The sequence below is a fragment of the Lactuca saligna genome, chromosome 2, assembly GCF_052625555.1.
Source record: "Lactuca saligna cultivar CGN05327 chromosome 2, ASM5262555v1, whole genome shotgun sequence".
NCBI classification, from domain to species: Eukaryota; Viridiplantae; Streptophyta; class Magnoliopsida; order Asterales; family Asteraceae; genus Lactuca; species Lactuca saligna.
In genome coordinates, this window is record NC_136418.1 from 136,684,442 (window position 1) to 136,697,984 (window position 13,543).

Genomic DNA, 13,543 nt, shown 5'->3' on the forward strand with positions numbered 1-13,543 from the left:
TTATTTGATATTGATAGCTCGAGGATTTGTTAGACCAACAATCAGGGATTATCAGTGTGATTCAGCAGTCCAAGGTGAGTTTCCTCACCATGTTTAGCGGGTTGAAGGCACCAATGCTGACTCATAATTTGTTATGTTAAAATACTCGTTGTCTATGTGACACTAGTATGTATATGTGCTTGTATGCTTACTGGTTGGGGCCTGATGATTAATATGTATGCTATTACTAATTATGTAGCGTGAATTGTATGTGGGTAGGGCTCGTTATGCGAGTTAGTGTGGGGCATGTTATACTCATTGGGAGGGGGGACGTTATGCAAGTTAGGGTGGAGCTCGTTATACTCATTGGGCGGGGTCTGTTATGCAAATTAGAGCGGGGACAGTTATGTGTTATATGTTTTGGTATGTGGTATCTTGGGGAACTCACTAAGCTTCGTGCTTACGATTTTTAGTTTATGTTTAAGGTACTTCTAGTTCCAAGGGGAAGGGCTCGGGATGATTGCAGAGCACACACCACCTTGTTCAGCTTTTTATGATTCGCTCTGATTGATATGTTATTTGACACGTTTATTTTATTTGGTTTGTATCGATGATATTTTGGAAATACTGATTTTTCTAAATTAAAAATGAAAATTTCGGGTCTTATTTTTGGGACGTTAAATTCCTATTGACGAGCAATTTGATTTTCATTTACATAACTTTGGCTAAAAACCAACCTATCTCTGGTACACTTTTTATGATGCACATTGCCGTATCGGTTTGAACACAGAACTTTGATAAATCATATTTTTCTCATACGAAGTCAGATTTAAGTGCTCTTTATATCCACGTGCTCATGTTCACAACTTCTATAACTTCCGTTTAAATTATTTATCTTAAATAATCACTTATTTTTAATCTTTTATTTATCCCTTAAAGATAATTTTCATATTAATGTTTTTTTTCAAATATTATATAATTCTAATATTTGTTCGCCAATGTGTATACGATAATTATTTATTAGCTCATAACACATATGAAGAACAATTATTTTAATCAACAACTATAATTGTTCATTAAAATATATATTTATTATTATTATACTCTAAACGTTTAGCCTTAAATTGCGGGCACTATCGAACTTTTGTTTTTACTCATATTAATTCAAAGCAACTAATAAGTTCTCAATGAACTTCCAAACAACTTAAGTTCTTTTATTACTTAATTCACAATAGATATCAATTCAGTTGCATCAAGGAGTTAGAATTTGTGATTTGGAGTTGTTAAAGTCAAATTCTATTTTCTTCCACAATAATTTTCGATCCAATCAATCGACTATTTAACAAACATATTATCTAGCATCATACTTTCATACATGTCGTTTAATATTATTTTATGTGTTGTGCTCTCATTGTACATTGCTTATTTTTGAAGTAGCAATGTACATAACCATTCTACGTCAAAAAGGCATCTCCACGTTGTGTAACCCTATATTATGTGTCGTGTCTAATCAGTAGATTTTAGTACCTAGCCAAATCTTCCCTTTTACCTTTTCAAAAAATATTCACAATCAATGATCCAAACCCTATTCTAATGATCATAAAACATTTTCCAAAAGTTGATTTCATCATATAACAATGTATCAACCATACAAAATGTTTAACATTTCATAGCTTTTGCCACCTTGGAGAATATTGCCTTTTTACACCAAACTTCACATACACACAAAAAGTTGTACAATTATATAACGAACTTGATATCAATTGAATATGAAATGACTAGAAAAAAATGTTTCCATCAAGTTTTTCCTTCTTCTTCTCTAATTATTAGAATTTTGTTTTTGAATTCAATTAAACCACTCAATTTACAAAAAGATAGAAATCGAATGATAATGTTTTCTTCCAAATAGGTGGGAGACTACATGTGATGAAATTGGAGGGGCGAAAGGGAAAGACATGGGTTGAATATAGTGTTGGGGTGAGTATTATATAACTATTAATAATAAATATTAAAAAACAAAAAAAATAGATGGGCAAAATGGTAATTATAGATCAAATTGAAAACAAAGTGAAACCATAGGTACCAAAACTGCAACAACAACCTTACTTAAGGACATACTTGTAAAAAAAACTTATCTAAACATCAAATATTTTACAAACACAATGATTGTATTTATAATTTACTCCTAAGTTTATTATTTTGTTTAAGAGTAAATTACATAAAATGATCTTTGTCGTTGTTTAAACTTTCATATGTTGTCCAAAAGATTTTATTAACCATATGGTCATAAAGTTAGCCAATGTTTTGATTTTGGTTTCCCTCGAAGTGAAATAAAGAAAACATTTTATTTGTATTTTATTATTATTATCACTACTAAAAAATAAGTCTTTAATGTTGCACGAACCTACACACATTTTCGTATAAAAAACACGGAGTACACTTCATTAAATATGTGTGTCATCCTGTAAGTGTCGTCTTATAATTATATATCTAAACACCACTTTGAAGATGTGTCCTCCCAAAATCAAGGAAGAACTAGGGTTTTTGTGCTCCAGACCTCACAAGTGTTCCTCGCCCCCACCCTCACGCATTCAAATTCCTTATTCTACAAATGATTCATTGTTCTCATCTCTCAATCGTACCTAAATAAATATCTATGTCGGAGCAAGGGGATGGTTGGAGGTGCTCCGGTGGTGGTGATGCACGTTGGCGGAACGGTGATTCTTGGTCGGAAAACTAGAGAGAAAGATCTAGAGAGATATGGAGAGAGATGTGTGAGGATAGAGGTCACCTTCTCCCTCCTATATGTAGAAAATGAGGAGGCACATAATCTTGACAAGTTTCAAGTTCTTATGGTGCCAAGTCTCACCTCCATGAACACGATATGTGTCACTTTCTCAAACTGCATGCAAAAATCCAACGAAAAACGACTTCATTCAAAATTTTTGAGTATGCTAGTCAGATTAACTAAACATGTTGATTCCAATTATGTGATTGAAATTTATGAACGAAAGTTTTAACTATGCTAAAAACACATTTGAAGTTATTTTTCAGTTATAATTATAGTGTCGAACTTCATTTACTAACCGAGCTTGGTGGTGCGGGGTTTAGGGGCAGCGCCCCTAGCGGGGTCCAAGGGGCAAAGCCCCTGGCGGTGGTTCCATTGACCGGTTAGCGGACGAGGTTCCAAGGGGTAACGCCCCGAAACCTAAACATATTTCTATGTCGAGTATGACTCCTGCCATGCATTTTTCTGCCAAAACCTGTAATGATATCATGATGATGTCATGAGTTGGTTGTGTCTTAATAACCAATGATTTTTGGCGCTAAAAGGATGCAACTTCAGTTTAACTACTTTTCCCTCTAGTATAAGAATCCTTCTCTGGTTTCAGAAAAAGGGCTGGAACTTTCATACATGAAAATTGTATACTGATTCATTCTATCTCTCTAGAACACAAAAACAACAATGTATATTTTGTGTTTCTGATTTAGAAATGGGTTGACTTCTAAATTGAAATTCTTTGGATTATCCCAAATCTGATTTCGTATGGTGGAAATAATAGATTTTGGAAAATAATTGCTGATGTGACCAGAGCTCCGACCACCAAGAGGATGAGAACTGCGTTCATCGGAGAGAAATCCGAGAGATCACAAAGAGTAAAAGCCGTCAGCCGTTCTCCGGGAGGAGGTCCCGGAAAAACGCTCCGATGGTCAAGCTAGTAGTGTATAGGAGGATGAAGGCTGAGAATCAGGAGATATAGCTTACCCTTCAAGGCAGAATGGTGGTCCTGTTATACTGAGGATCCTCCTCGATCAGTACGAGGAATAAGGACTGCAGTCCCGACAAGATTCGTTGTCCTTATTGATGAGTCGTGTTCCTCCGAATTTCCTTGACGCCAAAAAAAAGATCAACATTACTGTAATTATCATGACCACCCAACCCTGAATGTTTTTATCCGTATCATTTCTATTCGGATCTTTACTTTCACTGGCATTTTCAATAGGACCAAGACTGCCCATTGATTTACTTAGCCTACATCCGTGTTCAAACTCCTTCTTATTGTGTCAGGTCCAACGATTGGTCTAGACGATAATGCTTTGGATGTGCTTCTTGTCACCTGGAGCCGTTGTTCTTTGACTGTAGTGGAAGGCGCCCTTGGCGCGGATGAGCTTTCCGCACGGTCGTCCTGCTAGGGCGCCTGGCGGTTAGAGATCCACTGGGGTGCCTAACAGCTGGGGATCCGCTGGGGCGGCCAGACTGGGCCTGGCCGAGCCTCGCTAGTGACTTCCTTTATTCCTAGCCCACTCTGAGGGGCACGTCATCAAATTACGATCACAATCCAAGAAAGGTCCACGAATATTGATATTATTATGACCCAAAATTCTTAACACAATCTCTACAAGCTCTTTTATATATATATATATATATATATATATATATATATATATATATATATATATATATATATATATATATATATATATATATATATATATATATATGATCAACAAGAAAATGTTGTATTAATCCGAAGACAGATAAGGAAAATCAATATATCAAATTATTTGAAATAAATAGAATTGGTTGCATTCAATAGGAAGATTGGAGTGGTATATTTGATTATTTTGAGTTGAAGATGAGGAGTGTGGCGGTGGTATTAACGGTGGCGGAGGAGGATGAAATGCAAATATGCAATGGAATAGCTCGGAAGAGATTAATAATTTCGGTATGGCCCCAAAAGCAAAAATTCAAATCCAATTATTAAACAAAAATATCTCTCTTCTCTCTCTCTTCGATCCTCACGCCCTCATTCACCTTCTCTCTCTCCATTCATTACACGCTTTCTCTTTCTTTCTCTCTCTCTGCAAAAAATTTCATTTTTATTTTATATAAAATTCAAAGGTTCGTACTCTGACAACGACCACTGAAGGATGGTCGCACATGCCTACTGTCATGTCACTCCAAAATCAACGGTTACGATCTCCAGGTACGGTCTTCCCTACGGCCATGATCACACCTTTTTTCCCTCTTCTTCTCTTTCCTCTCTCTCTCTCGTAGTATGCTTCTGATTGCTATAGATTCATACATACATACACTCTCATATATATCGTTTCATCACTCATTTCTCTCTCATCGTTTTTATTTCTCTCTCTCTCTCTCTATTTCTCTCTCTACTGCTCTTCAGGTCGCCTACGGTCGGGCCGGGTGCCGTGTATAAAAGCTTCCACTGCGTCACCCTCCATCTTTCCTTTCCGTTTTTTTCTATTTGTTTTTTTATCAGCTCGATAGCGATTGGGGAAAAAGTTGGAAAGAGAAGGGTTTTTCATGGCGGTGTATGGGAAGAAGAAGAAGAATCAGTGGTTTACTGAGCTGGGTTAGGGTTAGGGTTTTGAGTTTGGGTTTGTATGTCTGCGATTTTAGTTATGTGGGGGAGGTTTAATTGCGGAATAATGCATGTCAAAATTACATGTTTCAGAGTGAGGAAGAAGAGGTTAAGCTGAAAGATAAAGGGGGGAATTTGGATTTTCGGGGGTGGGGGGTGGGGTTTTTGCTTGATCAATCGTGATTTGTCGAGTTATGATTTAGAATTCGAAGATTGTATACTATCATTATTAAATATATCTATATAATAATTCAAAGGGTTTAGATAAAATATGAAGCTTTCAACATCAGGGCTGGGTCAGCAGGCTCATGAAGGTATCTCCTTCAAATCTTTCTTCTTGATTTTCCCTTTTTTTTAATCTGACTTTACATGTGTGTCTCCTTTTCATTTATTCTTCTTCTACATTCCATATCTTTGTAGACATTCTTTTTTGTCGATGTTTCTCGATTAATTAGGGTTAATTTATTTCTCATTTCCCATGAAAGGAGAAAAGAAATGCTTGAATTCAGAGCTATGGCACGCTTGTGCTGGCCCCCTTGTCTCCCTACCTATAGTTGGCAGTCGAGTCGTTTACTTCCCTCAAGGCCACAGCGAACAGGTTTCACCTTTCAACTTTCAACACTTCATCTCCATTTCAATTTCACAATCGTTTCAATTTTCAATTTTCATCCCGAATTTGCTACTTAATCAATCAATCAATCAATCGTCTATTAATTGATCTTAATTGAAACCGAAAAAGCCAGGTTGCTGCCACTACAAATAAAGAAATCGATGCTCATATACCCAATTACCCAAGCTTGCCTCCCCAATTGATCTGTCAACTCCACAATGTCACAATGCATGTGAGTTTCTCAGTTCGAATTTCTTACTTGTTATACTTCATGCACTCATCCAACTCAAAACTTATCAAAAACATTGTTGATTTCTTAAATTCAGGCGGATGTTGAAACAGATGAGGTTTACGCCCAAATGACATTACAGCCCTTGACCCCGGTAATCTTTGTGTTAAAAACTTTTCAAATTTGTAATTTCCAGTTTCAAAAAGTTAATTTTTTTTTTTTTTATATATATATTTGTTAGCAAGAACAAAAGGACACATTTCTACCTGTTGAGTTGGGCACACCAAGCAGACAGCCAACCAATTACTTTTGCAAGACATTAACAGCAAGTGATACCAGTACCCATGGAGGATTCTCTGTTCCTCGTCGTGCAGCTGAAAAAGTCTTCCCTCCATTGGTGTGAAATTACGCTTCTACCCTTCTATATCCCCAACACCCAAATATTAAAAAAAAAAAAAAACTCACACCTTCACACTGTTTTCGTTTCCAGGACTTCTCTCAACAACCACCCGCCCAAGAACTCATCGCAAGAGATCTCCATGATGTTGAATGGAAGTTCAGACATATTTTTCGTGGTGGGTATTTTAGTCATTTCACATCGTTTCAAGTTTCATTCTCTATAACATGAATCTAATTATCTGATTATTTTTTATTGACGTTACAGGGCAACCAAAACGTCACCTTCTTACCACAGGGTGGAGTGTATTTGTTAGTGCAAAAAGACTTGTTGCAGGGGATTCTGTTCTTTTCATCTGGTATTATTCATTTATTATTTATTATTTCTTAAAATTAAAATCCACGTATCAAAATGTTTTTATTTTTTTTATTTTTTGTGAATCAGGAATGAAAAAAATCAACTACTTTTGGGGATACGTAGAGCAACACGTCCACAAACTGTAATGCCATCATCCGTTCTATCAAGTGATAGCATGCACATTGGGCTCCTTGCTGCTGCTGCTCATGCAGCCGCTACAAATAGTTGTTTCACAATTTTTTATAATCCAAGGTAAAAATAAATATTCAAAAGTTTTTATTTTATTATTTTGTTACTTAATTTAAATATTATTGTATCTAGGGCGAGTCCATGTGAATTTGTTATTCCTCTTTCAAAATATGTGAAAGCTGTGTATCATACGCGTGTTTCTGTTGGGATGCGTTTCCGCATGCTTTTCGAAACTGAAGAATCAAGTGTTCGAAGGTAAAACCAAAAAAAAAATTCAAATTCAAAAAAAAATATATAAAAGTGAATCTTATTTGAGGAGTCTTAATGTTGTGTAGATACATGGGTACAATTACTGGAATCGGTGATTTGGATCCCGTTCGTTGGCAGAATTCTCATTGGAGATCTGTAAAGGTAATTAATTTATTTACTTTAGTCAATATTATTTATTAACCGTTTTTTTTCTTCATTTTTTAATTAATATAATTTTTTTCATGTAGGTTGGATGGGATGAATCAACAGCAGGTGAGAGGCAGCCACGTGTCTCATTATGGGAAATTGAACCACTAACTACTTTCCCGATGTACCCATCACTTTTTCCACTTCGCCTAAAACGCCCTTGGTATCCCGGAGCTTCATCTTTTCAAGGTATAACTTGCAAACAATAAGTAACACTCGATTAACTTAATGTATTTAGTATTTATATTTTTTTTTTTTGCACAGATAGTAGAGATGATGGGGTTAATGGGATGACATGGCTGAGAGGAGAACCAGGGGAACAAGGATTGAGCTCTCTAAACTTCCAATCTGTTGGCATGTTTCCATGGATGCAACAAAGGGTAGATCCGTCTTTTCTTCAAAGTAATCTGAATCAGCAATACCAAGCTGCATTAGCTGCAGGTTTACAGAATCTTGGAAGTGGAGATGCTTTGAAACAACAAATACTCCAATTCCAACAACAACAACAACAGCAACAAATCCAGTATAGTCCTTCAGGCACTTCTAATCCACTTTTCCAACAATCACAACAACTAATCCCTCAACAATTCGTCCATGGTCAAACCCAAATCCAACAAGTCAACACTCAACCAGAAGAACATCCACAACCACAACAACAACAACAACAACAACAACAACAGAGTTCGTATCCGGAATCTTACTTGCTTCAACACCATGAGAGGCCACAATCCCATGCTTTTATGGACCCGAATACCAAATTTGCCCCTCCTTCAATGCAAAACATGTTGGGTTCTTTAATAACCTCTGAAGGAAGCGGGAATCTCTTGAGTTTTTCTAGGGCGGGGCCCACTTTGACTGAGCAGCATCAATCGAACCAGAGCCAGAACCAGAACCAAAACCAGCAGTCTTGGGTTTCGAGGTTTGGTCAATCACAACCCAATTTGTCGTCATCTTCACCTGCTCCATCATTGTCGTATCAAGAGAAGAATGTTGAAGAAGCTTCAAGTTTGGATACACAGACACAGGGGTTATTTGGTGGAACGAATATTGATTCTTCAGTAGGGCTTTTACAGGAAACTGACATAGCCACCAGCAGCATGACCATGGCAATGGCATCACCGGCTTCTGGTTTTCAGAATAATTCTTCTTACTTTGGGTACATGCAGGACTCTTCTGAGCTGCTGCATGCTACCACGGGATCACAAATTGACCCACCAAACCCTAATCGCACGTTTGTCAAGGTAAACACAATATAATTAAACATATAAAGTAAATAAGTTGGATAAAGGGTAATATGGTGATTTTACGTGGGTGTAGGTATACAAATCAGGTTCGGTGGGGAGATCACTGGACATCAGCCGGTTTCACAGCTACCCAGAGCTGAAAGAGGAACTGGAACAGATGTTCAATGTTGAGGGGCTGCTTCAAGACCCTCAAAGATCAGGCTGGCAGCTTGTATTCGTTGACAGGGAGAATGATGTTCTTCTCCTTGGAGACGGACCCTGGGAGTATGTTTATGTTTCATCCTACATCATCCATCATCCATCATCAATTATTTATTTAATTATTGTTTGTTTGTGTGTTGTAGGGCATTTGTAAATAGTGTGTGGTATATCAAGATACTTTCTCCTGAAGACGTGTTGAAACTTGGGAAGCAAGAGTTGGAGTCCTTCACTCAAAACTCAGGAGGAGGTGGAGGTGGAGGTGGAGGTGGAGGAGAAAGAATTGGGAATGATGGCCATGGACATGGACATGGGCATGGGGGGAGAGAGCTTTCTGGATTGCCTCCTTCCATGGGTTCGCTTGATTTTTGAGAAAAAAACCCAAAACCAAAACCAAGACTTTGTATTTGTCGTCTTCTATTTGATGCGCTCTCTCTACTCTACTCAACTCTACTCTACTTTATGTTTATGAGATTGACACTCCCTATTTATTTATTTTCTAGGTCGGTCGTTATTAGTTTTGTGTATTCTGGTTGGTTATTTAGTAAGATGTTTAGACAAGACAAGACAAGACTACTATTATTGTGATTCCAAGGGAACTTTAGAACATTATATATCAATCAATCATCAATGCATGCAACAAGTTATTGACTATTGTGCTTGCTCTTACACTCATCTTCAACTAAATTCTATTTTAGATTATGAGGAGATGATTAATCCTTTCAATTTGTTTTGTGTCTTTACATGCATATGAAGTGTTTGATAAAATGATTGAATGAGTTCAGTGTTTTTTATTATTTAAAAAGTAGCAAACAAATAAATTCCAATCATTGGAGCTTTTGAGAACAAAATTGACAATGCATATGCTGACATATAAGAACGGAAAAATTGGTCATGTAACAAAACATTGTGGATATAACTTGTGTGGTCCTCTTAACAATGGAGATATTCAAATCCATTTGTGAAGAAACCTCATGAAAGCTACTGTATGTAACTTGACACCATTTCACCTTTGTGTATTTGTGATTACAATATATCATTTTGCTACTATATTAGATTCTTAGTTTCGATATTGTATATAATTATTTCTACTAAGTTCTAAGGATTTGAGTATTCAAACTGATGTTATTTATTAATTCATTGCAAGTCATTGTTTAGACAATTTGCCGCATGATAGAGCAATATCTTCTAAACATGCCATGGAGAACCCAAATTGCAGTTTTTGTAGTATGTGTAATTTATCTTGAATAATCATTATCATATTAATTTTTTTTATAGTGTTAATAAAAAAAACATCAATCTTCGTATAAGTTATTTATGTTAATGTGATAATTGTAATTTCTTTTATTAATTTAATCTGCATTATTAAATACGAATTTAAACTTTTTACATGATAATGTTAATACTGTATTTAATATGCATTTTACTATCTGAGGACATTTTTTTAATCCATGGAATTTTTCAGGATATTAAAAGCTTAAATTTGGATTCATTACTTAAATTTAACAACAAAATTTTGAAGATTATTCCTTGTAATTAATTGCCTACCTAAAAACCAATAGGCGATCAATCATCTATAATGTTGAAGCAGCAAAAAAATGTGTGGCTGCTGGGATTCGAGCCCAGGTCTCCACGGCCACAACGTGGAATTCTTACCACTAAACTACAGCCACATGATGAAATAGAAATAAACTTTATAGTTTATAAACTAACTAGTTTAACATACTTAACATTTGAATTGTTTCTAAAAAAGATAAATAAAAAATTCTTTATTAATTAAACAATATATTTTTTGTAATAATATTTAAAAACTGTTTTTAACTTATTGAAAATTACTAATTGATTCGTTTAACTCACCTTATACATTTAAAATACCAAATTTGCAAGAAACATATGAAAAATATTCAATCTACAATTTAGAGGTGGTTTGGTGTTTAAATGAGAAACATCTTAAATCTATTTTTAAGTATGCACGCAAAAATAATTAAACTAATGTAAATGTTGAAATGCGTTGTCTACCTTTTAATGTATTAGACTGAGCCAAGTTTGACTAAGTATATAAATATATAATAGAACTTTTAACCTAAGACAATTTGATTAACCCATAAAGTTAACATAGACAGTCACCTAAACTTTCATTAAAATAAAACATTCATTTTACAGAACAATAATAACAATTGTCAATAACAGCATCTCTTGGAAGAAGCCACAATCGAAGATATTGTACGTTTAGAATTAATAAAGAAATTACAAAGCAAAAGGAAAAAAAGGTGTGTTTTCAACCAATCAACCCATGTAACACTTGCCTTTTTATTCCTATCGACAATACCATAAGCAAGAGAAATCAACGATCGAATCTTTTAAAGAATCTCTTTTACCCTATTACTAAAAAAATGTTGTTTCTAAACTTCCATACCACCCACCACATAGTCACGATGATCGCCTCGAGAATTATACGTTTATACGTTTATTGTGAGATAAATAACACATGTCTATCTATTTATACCTTTAGCAACCCTTGTAAACTTATGAATGTCAAGATCACACCACTTCTACAAAAAATTCCACAAATTTGTGACTGGTCTCCAACATTCCATTCATTTGAGCTTGTTCCAATCCACCCCTAATCGCATGTCTCAAGTTCCAACTCCAATTTTCACCATTTCATTTGTCTTTTATGAGATAATCCAATTTGTCCTTTTTCATTTCCAACAAGAAAAGGCTAGGAAAAGTAATCATTAACGGATTGACATAGATCCATATATCTTTCCAAAAACGAGTACTCGAACCACTGCCCACCTTTTTCCAAATTACATTAACCGAAATAATATTATTTTCCTGAAGATCATTAATCGTGCCAACCATCTTCCCCCAAAACCTTTTTTTCGAAGCCAAGGTTTAAAGGTATCCAAGACAATGGATTTTATGACTTTACACCAAATGACTTATTATCGTAACTCCATTTCCATTTATAAATCAAAGCTCTATTAAAAGCATCAAGGAAACCAACCTCCAAGCCATAATTTACATCCCATTATACCACATATATTTTCCTTTAAATTGCATCGCCTCCCCATAATAAGCTAGCTCTATGTAACACCGAATTTTCAAAACAAATTTTTCAAATTTCATAACTCATAAAGAAAATCAAAATGTATCTCAAATCATAAACATCCATCTCAAAATATAAGTAATCAAAAACATCTCCCTAGAATCTCATCAAATTACTCCAACAATGTGTACAATCAAGCTGATGCCTTCCCGCGATCATCGTTTGTACCTGAAACACATTTCACACAACACGGTAAGCATAATTGCTTAGTGAGTTCCTCAAAATACCACATACAACACATACGTCACTCAAGGCTACAATATGATCCTCTGGTCGATGTGTCTCAGCGGAACCCTCCAGTTCCGTATCGTTGGGTCTTCCGACCCGGTCTGTCTCGTTGGACCCTCCGGCCCGATCTATATCATTGGACCCTCTGGTCCGGTCTATATCACATAGCATACATATATCACAAACACATATACACAAATAGCACATAACACATAACATATAAGACCCTCCGGTCTGCTCAGGGTTTCCACACTAGGTAATGTATAGTGAGAAGACTCACCTCGGGAATGTCTCAGAAAGTCACAACTCGGTATCTCTGAACCTCGAAACAACGACCTAGCCCTGTCTAATCACATAAGGTAATTATTTAAATCATTGACGGCTCTCAAGGCTGGACTACACCCCTTCCTAAAATCCATAGAAGGGTAAAAGACCATTTTACCCCTTTCTGATCCAAAAGTACAATTGTTGACCAAACCCTAAAAGTCAACGGTCAACTTTGACCCAACTCGTCGAGTGCACATTGGCGACTCGGCGACTCTACACGTGTCCACTAACTCTTTAGTCCCGTTTGACGCGTCGAGTCCTTCCCTTTACTCGATGAGTCCCCAGTCATGAATCGCGGGGCCACTCCGACTTAACTCGCCGAGTCTCAAGAACAACTCGGCGAGTACATGCCATGCACAAACTCCATTGACCTCCTGAGGTCAGATCTGTTCCTCTAATCCATAGATTTGGCCTTCCCAAGCATAATAACCATGTAAAGTCCAGACCTTGACACTCATATATCATCTAGATGGTATCATTTGGTGATTTAGCCCCAAAAATGACATTATAAGTTCATGACTCCCAAAATAACTCATAAAGCTCCAAGGGTTAAGGTCTCTGGACCTCTTTGAGTCCAGATGCAAAGCATAAACTCGAGAAGGGACCAATTGCTCCACATAACCATCCTCAAAAGGGGTTAGAAAACCCTAACTCTAAGAATCAACACCAAAAATTGAAGAAGGTCTGAATAAATACCTCAAGATGAAGTCTTTGGACTCTGAAACCACTAGAATCACACCTCCTTCAGTCTCCTCTTGCTCTTGATCACCTTCTTCTTGCTAAACCAAAGATAGAAAGATCAAATATAGCTTCTCCTTCCTCACAAACGATTT

At 36.1% G+C, this 13,543-nt stretch overlaps 1 protein-coding gene and 1 non-coding gene across 2 annotated transcripts; one reads left to right on the forward strand and one right to left on the reverse strand.

The window, feature by feature from the left end:
• The first annotated feature begins 5,517 nt into the window (after positions 1-5,517).
• Positions 5,518-9,697, forward strand: LOC145031742 (auxin response factor 8-like). The gene is made up of 14 exons (XM_078980350.1): positions 5,518-5,677; positions 5,849-5,961; positions 6,107-6,205; positions 6,300-6,356; positions 6,444-6,599; positions 6,693-6,777; positions 6,867-6,957; positions 7,044-7,208; positions 7,278-7,400; positions 7,481-7,556; positions 7,643-7,790; positions 7,866-8,842; positions 8,919-9,109; positions 9,190-9,697. The coding sequence occupies exons 1-14, from the start codon at positions 5,635-5,637 to the stop codon at positions 9,413-9,415; spliced, it is 2,550 nt and encodes an 849-aa protein (XP_078836476.1). The 5' UTR covers positions 5,518-5,634; the 3' UTR covers positions 9,416-9,697.
• A 947-nt stretch (positions 9,698-10,644) lies between these two features.
• On the reverse strand, positions 10,645-10,716 carry TRNAH-GUG (transfer RNA histidin (anticodon GUG)). Its single transcript has one exon. It is a non-coding gene; the product is annotated as a tRNA-His (tRNA).
• Between the last annotated feature and the right edge of the window lie 2,827 nt (positions 10,717-13,543).

What these genes read in the sequence shown, in the direction of transcription:
- LOC145031742 (XM_078980350.1), top strand. Translation starts at nt 5,635, where the DNA reads ATGAAGCTTTCAACATCAGGGCTGGGTCAGCAGGCTCATGAAG. An exon ending in CTCATTGGAGATCTGTAAAG is followed by an intron (nt 7,557 to 7,642) that starts GTAATTAATTTA and finishes TTTTTCATGTAG; the next exon opens with GTTGGATGGGATGAATCAAC. An exon ending in CTTGGAGACGGACCCTGGGA is followed by an intron (nt 9,110 to 9,189) that starts GTATGTTTATGT and finishes TGTGTGTTGTAG; the next exon opens with GGCATTTGTAAATAGTGTGT.